This window comes from Gavia stellata, chromosome 29 (genome assembly GCF_030936135.1).
Source record: "Gavia stellata isolate bGavSte3 chromosome 29, bGavSte3.hap2, whole genome shotgun sequence".
NCBI classification, from domain to species: domain Eukaryota; kingdom Metazoa; phylum Chordata; class Aves; order Gaviiformes; family Gaviidae; genus Gavia; species Gavia stellata.
This window is the reverse complement of record NC_082622.1, coordinates 7,769,785-7,780,643: the sequence shown is the minus strand read 5'-3', so window position 1 is coordinate 7,780,643 and position 10,859 is coordinate 7,769,785. Positions and strand designations below refer to the sequence as shown.

The 10,859-nt window shown below is 55.1% G+C and overlaps 1 protein-coding gene across 1 annotated transcript in view; it reads right to left on the bottom strand.

The window, feature by feature from the left end:
- Positions 1-3,157: 3,157 nt before the first annotated feature.
- Positions 3,158-10,859, bottom strand: part of SCMH1 (Scm polycomb group protein homolog 1) — a 64,426-nt gene continuing 56,724 nt past the window's right edge. Inside the window, exons 14-16 of the mRNA XM_009811712.2 lie at positions 7,356-7,559; positions 6,030-6,172; positions 3,158-4,194 (exon numbers count right to left, since the gene is read on the bottom strand). Coding sequence (XP_009810014.2) covers positions 4,069-4,194; positions 6,030-6,172; positions 7,356-7,559 — 473 coding nt within the window. The 3' untranslated portion in view covers positions 3,158-4,068. The remainder of the gene's footprint in view (positions 4,195-6,029; positions 6,173-7,355; positions 7,560-10,859) is intronic.

Genomic DNA, 10,859 nt, shown 5'->3' with positions numbered 1-10,859 from the left:
CTCTCCTCTTGCCCTAAGGGAGGTGTTCAAGGAATGTGTGGATGGGGCATTGTGGCACATACTTTAGTAGGCATGGTGGTGGTGGGGTGATTGTTGGACTTGATCTTACAGGTCTTTTCCAGCCATAGTGATTTTGTGATTCTGTGAGTTGGCTGTTTCCATAGCTCCACTTGTGGGCATGTTGGTAAAACCTCCCCCAAGCCCTCTCCCCCAGAGCTGGGCTCAGGTTGTGGGGGGACAGGGAGGAGGCAGCCCCACGGCAGTCCTGTACACCCCCCCAGGGTGGTGGGTCTTTCTGCTTTGACACCCGCCCTTTGCTGGGGTTGCAACAGCAACGAGTATTTAAAGAAAGGAAGATGCAGTGAAATTTTAGAAATAAAATGGGCCTCCATGGGGCTTGTCACTGGGGTGGGGGAGGATGGTCACAGTGCGACCTGGCTAAGGCACCCCTGTGCACGGAGCCTCAGCCCCCCAGCTCAGCCCTTTCCACCCCAAAAGGTGGATGGATGCAGCTGCCACTCAGGCTCTGCGGCTGTGTGCAGGGACCTGCTCCCTCCCACTGCTGGAGATGCTGGCTGTGGGCGAACAGGGCTGGGTGCTGGCACGGTGGAGCCCCAAGTCCCCATCAGCCCGGCCTGGGAGCACCACGCTGCCGTTAAGTGGTCCAAGGGGCGAGTTTGAGCTGGAGGCACCTGAGCGGGGGTCCCGGGGTGCCCAGCAAGCCCCAAGGCAGAAAAGCCAAGGCTACAGGAGAGACCTGGGGTGCTCCTCCCACCCCACCTGGTGCTGGACCTCCAGGACCAGCCAAGACCCCTTCTCCCCAGCAGCACCCACGTTGCTGCTGTCCCTGGGGCTGGGTGCCTCTCACCTGCCTTTTCCAGCCACCAGGTTCTTCCCTTCACCGCCAGCCCCTGAGGAGGTGTCACAAGGTGCTCCAGGCGCATCTCGAGCTGGGACACAAGCCCCAGGCTCACTGTGTATGAAGGCGAGACCCACCTCGGCTTCATCACCGCCTGGTCCTGGTGCCACTGGAGGACCGGTCACCCTGGCATGTGCTGCAGGTGCCCCAGGCACGGGGTGGGGCCTGGCTGGGCCCCCCGTGGTCTCTGGGCCCTCCGTGTTGCCCAGCCCAAGCCCCACGTCCTCTCCCTGTGGGATGGAGCCACCCCTGACAGCTCACAGGGGCTCCCGGCCAAGCCACAGCTGCCCAGATGTGGGATCCATGGTCATGGCAGTGGTCTGTGTTGGTGAGCAATGGTGGGGGCTCAGGGGTCAGCTGTGCCCCCCGCCACCCTTGTGCCCACCCCGTTACCCGCCTCAGGGCACCATCGCAGGGCAAACGTGCAGATTTGAGGTGTGTTTGCCCAGCGATGGGTTCAGGGACTTCAGTGGGGGGTGGCTCCCGACCCCAACACCCCCCACAAGCTCCAGGCAGGAACAGAGCTGTGAGAGCCTCTGCCCACACCACTGCCCATCCTGCACATCCCTGAGAGCAACCGCGCTCCTGGACCAGGAACTGGCGATGCAGGAGGGCTCCGAGCCAGTGCTGGAGAGGTGGCGGTGTTCCTGGAGTGCTGGAGCCCCTCCACCATGCGTGCGTTGCAGCACAGTGACCTGCAGTGCTTCTCTGACAGGGATGCCGCTGGGGAAAAACATTCTGGAGAGCAGCAAAGAGCTGCTTTGGACGGGACCAAGTAATGCTGGATGGTTTTGAGAGGTGCATGAGCTGCAAAGAGCAGCAGCCTGGTGGGGCATCAGAGGGGCTGAGCAGAGATTGGGCAGAAGCCTATGCACATCGCTAACGAGCCCTTGTTCATTGCATCACCAGATCGCTTGTGAGGTTTTGTTTTTCTCAGCCCAGGCCTGGCCCAGCTCTCCCACAAAGAGCACCGGAGGAGCAGTGCAGGAGCAGCCAGGGGTTTGCCTGTCCTGAAGCAATACCCCACTCCCTGTGCCTGCGCTCCCCAGGCTCCCCCCATGGTGGGCACCCGTGGGGCACACACTGCCGGGGGCCCGGCCAAGCACTCCCATCAGTGCACACACAACCAGCGGGGAGGAACTTAGTTATCCTTTTATTTATAAACAAATCAACGTAAAATAAGTGCAGAGGAAAGCACTGCCTGACCCCGCACGGGGACCTGTCTGCAGCGGGCCAGCGGGATCAGCGTCGGGTAAAAACGAGGGGCGTCCTAGGGCCGATGCTGTGAGCGACGGGGCTCTGCGAGTGGCCGGAGCCCCACCTCCCTCCGACCACACTGGTGCAGCAGCAGGGACTGCAGTACAGCCTTTGCTGTATAACAAAAAGCCTTTTTATCACTCTGGGACTTGGGGTAGTGTGGGGTTTTTGTTTTTGTTTTTTTTTTGCAACTTTTCCCCTTAGGGGTAAACCTGACCCAGTGCAAGAGACTGGAGGGTTGTTCACCACGGGGCCCTTTCTGCCGCTGGCCAGGGCCCTCGAGGTTGGCAGGGACGAGGGTGTGAGACGTTGCTCTGGGTGCACAGAGGGTGAGCTAAAGACAGGAGAAGAAAGAAGTGCTTGCAGTGGAGCTCCCCGTCCCAGCCCTTTGGTCATTGCAGAAAGGAAGCGTGTGTGGGAGCGCGCTGCGGGTGCATGCGTGGGCACACGCCTGGGACAGCCCTCGCCTCTGCCACGCCTCTCCCCATCAGCCCTTCCCCGGCTCGTCCCAGGCCCGGGCAGGAGATGCTCCAGGGGACAGGCAGCCCCTGTCCTCACAGGCAGCCCCGAGCCTGGCAGCTGCTGCCCAGGGGACACAGCGGCACGGCTGGGTGGCCTCCGCTCCTATACTGCACTTGCAGCTGCAGTACTGTCTGGGACAGTGGGTTACCGCTCAAGTGCCATCAAAAATAAATACATTAGACTGTCTGAAACAAACAGGTGCTGCCAGGTAGGGCAAAGCCCTTGCAGGAAGAGCAGCGCAAGGACAGATCACCACACTGGGATCCTCTGACTTGCCAGACCCAACGCCCTCTCGCACACGCTGAGCTGGGACAGACCGGAACACCAGAGGACCGACCGGGAGGGCCCCTGGGAAGACGAACCTTTGCATCTCTGGCTAAAAATCTCTGAGAGCTGCAAGTTCATCAACAGGTAGAAAAATCATTTCATCATTTTAAACAGACAACTCCTTATAAAAAAAAAAAAAAAGAAAAAGAAGGATCAGTCGAGTCCTGCAGCATCCAGCCAGCCTCCAACGCCGACCCAGGCCCGTCCTTGCCATGGGCACGCCAGACCCCGCCACACTCCTCAGCTCTCCCGCAGCTCGCTCCACGCTCCCAGGCAGCGCTGTGTGCCGCTGTGCGGCCTCTCCAGTCAGAAATAAATACGAAGGCTTCCATCCCCGGCCTGGTGTCCCCAGCCAGAGGAAGGCCGGGAGCTGAGTGGCAGGCAGAGCTCAGGAGGTGAGAGGCCCCCAGGACAGGCAGCCGGGCTCCCCCAGGCGTGGAAGACGGGGACGGGGCAGTCATGGCTCTGAGCTTGCCACGGTGCTACAGGGGCTGAGTGCAGGTCGGGGGCACCATCCCCCTTGCAGCCGGGCTGCCCGGCGAAGCGCAAAGCGTCCAGCTCCCCCGGCCCACCGCCCCTCCGAAGGGACGGGGATGGGAACTGAGGGCTGCCCCGAGCAGGCGAGGCCAGGAGCGCACGAGCCACAGCAAGAGGGAGAGGAGCTGGAGCGAGCACCCAGTCCCCAAGAGCTCTGCCCAGAGCCGCTGCTCCATCCCAGGGAAGCAGGACCGGGAGCCTGCGGAGAAGCACCAGCTGGGCAGCAGGGAGAGACCCTCTGCTTCTAACAGGACGCCCATGACTCGAGTCTGGTGCGAAGTCCCAGGGCCAACTGTGCACCGGCCTCCTCCCGAGCACCCGCTGGGGTCTGGCCACTGGTGCAGGGGCGGGCGGGCGGCTGGACCCCTGCAGCGGGGCTGGGGTGTCGGTGAGGTGTCCATCTGCGGCGTAAATGGGTGTGTGTGCATGCGTACCTGTCGGCAGGCGAGCGCGGATATGGATGGCCAGGAGCGGAGCTTCCAGGATCCGTCCTGCCAAGCGTCCTCTCAGAACTTGCCTTGCTTTAGCTTGTCGATGTGGTAAGTGAGCTTCAGGGCTGGCCCCAGCTTCAGCCCCATGTACTTCATCATCATGTCACTCCGCAGCAAGAGCAGGGCTTTCCCGTCAATCTCCTGCAAGGAGGTGAAACAACAGGACTTGTGACTACACCTGTAAACCCTAACCCTGCCCGCTGAGCCAGGCCATGCTCAAAATGATGACGGCTGAAGCAGCATGGCTGGGTGCGAGAGCACCGCTCAACGGTGGAGGTGGTTTCTGCGTAACTAGAGCATCCCAGCATGGGCATCCCTGCCTCCTGCCCTGCCTGCAGCACGGGGGGTTCAGCCTTGGACCCCCGCATGGCAGTGGGAAATCTGCTGGGTGATAAACACCCAGGAGCCATGTCCAGCTGGTCAGCAAATCCTGAAGAGAGGTGGGGAGGAAGGGAAAGAGGGGGTGGGTCCCTGACAGGGGAACGATCAAGGCAGCGGCAGTGCAGGGGAGCAGTCTCTCACTCAAGTGCATCATCATCCTGCTGCAGCTGAAAAATCCTGGGAGAGGATGCGCCGGCCCTGACAGCAGTCCTGCCACAACACATGCAGCCCTGAAGTCAAGGTTGAAGAAGGAGGCAAAGGACCAAACCCTGTAACCCCAAAGAGACTGCCACTGTGTGCAAAGCAAATTTCTGGAGTTTCTAAGCAAAGTCCCAGCAGCTGGCAGAGCAACGGTGGAGCATCTAATCTCCGGCAGGGATGATTTCAACATCACAGCTTTCAAAAGTATCTGGTGCTTTACAGCTGAGCCAGATGTGCCCTCACTGAGGCTCGAAATAACCGGAGAACAGCTTTGCACTTAGCATCTGCGAGTGGAAGTTTTCAAGTCCCTTGCAGAGCAACTTTCCGTGACCTGGTCCTGGCTTTGCCCAGAGCTTTGCAGTGGATAGGCTTCCATGAAGAAAATGTTAATGGACTTCTAATTGAAAAATAAAAATCAAAACCTCTAACAACAGAAAATCCTGTCCTATGTCAACGCTCAGTTAGGTCTCACACTAAGGTCTCCAGTAACCTCCAGTAACAGGTTTGTTCTGCTTTTCCCTTTCTCAGACAAAAGTGAAGCTCTTCCTCAGGATTGCCAATACAGGGGACTTTCATCCCTTAGCAGAGCTGAGCACTCTCTTGCGTAATTAAAACAAAACATTTTTCAATTACTGGTGGTTCTAAAATAGAACTAATTAAAAAAAAAAAAGAGAGAGTTGTCTCAGCCCAGCACAGAGCAAGAAGCATCCCATCCGCCTCTCCTGTCTGGGGAAGACGGGTGTGTTCTCCTACTGCTCTTCTGACTTCACGAGCACCACCAGGCACAACATGGACTGAATCAAAAGGCAGAAGGAAGGCAAACTGTCTGGCAGGAATCAGGACATGGAGCTGCCAAAATTTATGTAGCTTTAATTGTACAAACTCCATGCTGTATGTCTGCAGCTATTTTACACTTAAAGACATGCACGAGAACCAGAGCCTTAGGAGACCCCTTTTTATAGGAAACAGGGGAGTTTAGCAGCAACACACTCAATGAATTCCACTTGGAACATGTTTCTTGCCAGGAGAAATTTGCTATGAGGTAAATATTAAGACTCCAGGATGAACAAGGTTTTGTGTTCTCGGTGCTAGGGTTCAAATCCAGCTAGGAGCTGAGCTCTCCGTATACACAAAGGCAGCAGTGCTTGGAGCTTTAACTGGGCTGCAATGTGCTCACCTCGACGATTTCTGAGTAAGAGGAGCCAAAGCCTGAACACGATATGAGCAGGATTTATGAGGATGTTTTTCTTTTAGCACAAAACTCCAGCTGGTATGAAGTACTGCCGTTCTTCTGACTCTCCAAGGTTTTCCTTGCATAATGATCTGCCTCCTCCCACATATAATATATATACATACACACACACACACATATACACATATACAAACATACTTACATGTTTTCGAAAGAGGTCAGCGTGGGGTCCCAGCTGTGGATCCGCTTCTCGTATGAACTGCATCACCTCTTCCACCGTCCAGGACGAGGGGTCGCGGCTGCTCAGCCGCGAGACGTCTCGAGAGCCAAGGTATCTATCTGAACCTGGGGGGGCAATTGCGAGACAGCAGCCATTACTCCAAGTACCCCCACAGCACCGCTCCAGCACTTAGTCACTCTTAATCTACCATTCAGTCTCCTCTCTCAAAGCAATGGCAGAGACAACACGAAGGGCACATCCCAACCATGGCCCAGAGATTCCTGTGGCACAGGTCTAGCACCGAAGCCTTATTCTCTCTCCTTAGGCCTTACTTTTCGGGGCAGCCTTCTATACTGAGCCCTTTTCCTTATTCTAAACCCCAAATTCCCCTTGCCCCCCTTCAGCTGAGTTTGGTCCCCATCATTCTCACTCTTCCTTGCCCATCTACTGACAGGTCCCACCTTTGCAGAAAACAATCTTCCATTCCCACTTCTCTCCCCACACACCATTTCTCCCCTCGCTCCGAACACCACCTTTAGCAACTTTAACACAGCAAAGCTGTTTGATGTTTTCATCGGCTACTTTTTCTGACGGACTGAGCCCATATGCGAAATTCTCTTGTCTTGAAGCACTGCCCGAACTAACAAAAGTCCTGCTCCCAGTGTGCCGGCATCGGCACAGCCCGTTGTTCCAGCTCTCTGCCTGCATACACGGATGTGGGGGGAGGCAGACGGATCAAGGCATCAGCAGCCTGAGCTTTCTAGAGGCTTTTATTGATGCCTTGCACCTAAAATTACAACTTTTTTTGCAAACACCTGGATTTGACATGTGCTGATTTACTGCAATGAACCGCTCTCCTGCCCCTGTTCCTCCATACAGACAAGTGCCGTTCGCGCGTCCGCCCATCCTCCTGGCCACCCGCCCCTGCTCCCAGCCTCATCAGGCAGTTCTCGACTCCCTGATCATTCCCGATCCATCCTCACGGACTCAGACGCCCATTTATCGCTTTGACAGCCCCCTGCCCATGCTCGCAAATTCGGCTCCTGCTTACTCCTTCCTATTCACTGACCTCCAGGTCCCACCTAGTCACCACACCAAACGAGTGACCCTGCAAGCATCACCTCTCCGTATTTCCACCCGCCCATCTGCCATGTCTCTAGAGCTACCGTTAAACCTAACAGACTACCTGTTCAACAGTGTAGAAGCCAGTCTCTGGTACTTGCTGAAGTTAGAAAGGTGTAACTGGAGTTAGAAAAGCCCTTTATTGCCAAATTTACAATCGGAGGGCTGGCTTCTTAACTCTCTTACCCCCAGAGCTAAGCCTACGCAAGGCAGAGGTACTGCCCTGGGTGAGGCTAGAGGGTTGGTGCAGGTGCCTGTATCCTTGCAGGCGATAGTCTCTGGAGCTCCTGCTGTGGCTGGATGAATTGACAGAGTTCAAGGCAGAGTCCATGGGGTCCAGGCGAGGCTCCAAGGGCCCTGGGAGGCCATCTCCCAGAACAAAGGTTTCACCTGGAACGCACCAAGCTGCAGTCAGTGCACCCGAACGCCACTCAGCCCGAAGTTACCGCTCGGCGGCAGAAAGCAGAACCGCAGCAAAGGCAGTGCTCGCGTGCGGCTGCAGGAGCAGGGTCGAACCACCGCGTTGGTGGTCTCCTCGAAAGCACAGAAATTAAACCAGGCATTGCTAAAGCACTGCAGCCTGGTGTTTGCCTGGCAAATGCCCATCCAACCAGTTAGCAGTGATAATGGTTGGTACCCAGACTGGAGCAACAGCTACTCTTTTCATGCCACCACCAGCTCTGGCTTGCGGTTCGGTGTCCTTACTGCTTCCAGAGGCCCTCTGTGGCAGCAGGGCATTGTGGTGGCAGGCAGTGGAGGGCTGCCCGTTCTGGATGCCAATGGACACAGGACTTACACAACAGCCCTGAGCGGGGAGAGGAGGCTCCCCGAGATTCGGGGTCAAGTGCCACACATGACCGGCATTAGTGTGCAAGGTAACGGACCAGGTGGTTGGGATTGTGGTGGATATTTAGTAAGACTCATGCTGTAGCCCGGATAGCAGCACACATGCAGAGCAGGAGGGAGCAGCAGGGTCCTCTGAGCAGCTCAGCCGCACCATTATGGCCCAGCAATGCTCTCACACTGTGCTGGTTCTTTGGCCCCAAAAGCATGGTGCTGGTGACCATCTGCTCACCCATCCTGACCTCCTGCTGGGCCCTTTTTCACTGCCTGACCAAGCTGGTGACCAACACCCTTTGCTGGGACATGTGCAGGAGGGACAGGGCAGAGGGCTCTCCCTGGGCAGGGGTCCCAGTGTGAGACTGGCTTCTTCACCTTCTCTTCCAGAAACACAGTTTTCAGCTGTCAGTGGCAGTATTAGGATGGAGGGGCTGAGGAAACTATCCAGAGTGATATATTGCATTGGCTGAGCCAGCGAGATCTCCCTTTACTGTGACAGCTTCATCCTAGGACCACGTTTGTAGATTTTACTATGGCATGCGCAACCTAGTCTCAGTCCAGGTGGACCTGATGCCTCATGAGTCATCCTCAAATACCTGTGTTCTTTATTATGAAATACCTGGCAAGTTTGTACAGCCAAAGAGGAAAGCAGCTCCTACAATGAAGGGTATCGCCTGTGCACTCTAGGCTGGGCCACCGCATCTGGCTGGGAGCTGGAGCTCCTCTACCAGCACACGTAGTCGTGAGCTGCTGCCACTCAAACACCATGGTAGGTGACAAGGATGAAGAAACCTCAGCAACTGCCCCAGCCAGGCCCTAGGCTTCTTCCCTGGGACTTCCCGGACCACAGAAGCAGGAGGTGAGGGCGCAGAGCTGATGCTGCAGCCCATGAGACTCAAAAGCTGTTGAGATCTTCCCAAACTTTCCCGCTAAGCTGATGTTGCCATGCTCCAGTGAAGGGAGATGCAGCTTGCCAGAGCCTGAAGCAGTACCTGAGTGCTGCAGAGGTTGGGCCCCACCAAATGGGGCAACCTCTCTTGGAGGCACATTGTTTTATCTGGTTTCTATGAACTATAGGACTATTCTGTGAACTGGGATCATCTGGTTTCAGTGCTTCTGCTGTCTGTGTTTGCGCAGAGAGCTCAGAGGCGAATTCCGCTGGAGGCAGCCAGCCCATGCCTTCCCTGGCTTCATCTCATAAGGCTACAAACTGGAAACACCCCTCTTGTCTAGTTCTTTGGCAATTCAGTGAAGCAGATGTGAGGTTATCACCTGCATAACTGCAACCCTCCATCTCGTGGGCTTTGTTACTCTGCATTTGAGGCATTTCTGCCTTTCTTTGCTTTTAGGTCTCCAGGATGCTCTTAGAAACCAGCAGCACATCCTTAAAATCTCATGTAGAAACAGTGCTCATGTGAAGACTGTTATTCCGCTGATGCCCCGTGCTGTGTGCTGGTACGCATGTCCCTAGCTTCCTGCATGAGTAGATGTGTTTTCACCTGCTCTCTATACACAAGAGGCGGCATTCTGACTCATGACTATTTCTGAGTAACCTTGGACACCTCCTTCACTCCCGCACCACTTTTCCACCATGCCATTTCAGCACAAGACTGGATGCCAACCCAGCATGGAGGAGGCTCTGGCCCAGGGGTGGACAGAGATTCCCTGGCTCAGACCCAGACAGACCTACAGAGTGGATGTGACTTAGACCAGTGGTACTTTATGGTAGCTTCTTCATAGCAACTACATTTGGTTTCCTCTCCAACAAGACAGTTCTGCTTCAAACCCAAACCATTTCCCATTAATCGTCTGTGCAAAAGGGTGACATCTGATTCATTGGAAAGTGCAGAGGCATGAGAGGGGTCAGTGGGCACAGCCCTCTGCACTGGTCTGGATGCTCTGCAACAGGAAAGCGGCTGCGGGAATGGGTCTGCGCTGCACACCTCCATCCTCCAAGGAAACCCAGCACCCTCTGTGAGATGACGCACAGCCTCAACTTGCCAGGAAGCCCTGGGACACTTGCCCTGCCCTGGGTCAGGCAAACATGTGTGTCTAACTGCTCGTGAAGACCCCAAAGCTCACACAGAGGGGAATTGTGTCAGCAGAAGGAATTTCTGGGCTCAGCTAGCAAAGACTACAGCTTGGGAGGCTGGGAGACCACATGCACAGGGTCACGTCAGTGCAACGCTAAGGATCCAAAACTCACCCGCAGAAAATATTTAACTCGACAATTAACACACTGTCATTACTCTGATGTGAATGCACTGTGATGCATTCTTCAAATATGTGATCATGTTCTTGCATGTGCTTATGATCATACATCTGAAGAAGAGGATGAGGTCATGCAACTGGGGAGCACTACTTTGTGTTGCTCAGGAGGTAGAATTGAAGCTGCGTGTTCACCCTCAGGTTTCCTATCTCTGGACTGGTGAGTGCTTGGTCGTGCTGTAAATATTGCAGCAGAGCTGGAGACTTCTTGGTAGGGTCAATGCAAGAAAGATTTAGAATTTTCTTAAAAGTACAAACACACAGAGAACTGCTCAGATGAACGATACCTCCAGAAAGGGGAGAGGGAAACACGGCAAGAGGAGAATCATTACTGGCCCTGTGAATCATCTGTAGCAGAAGACAACATGCTTCTGCAAGCGGCAGGACACAGACTGCATTCAGGCATATACACTATCCGGAATCCTTTCGCCCTTGATAACTAGCTTCAGAATGAGGAGGGGATGGTTAATTCTTAGGTAGATTTTTTTTTACAAACTGCTAGTTTTAAATAAAGCCTTGCATTTGGAGCATTGTAGGAAAACACACCATGATTAGTGGTGGAGAGGCAGGGAGCAGATAATT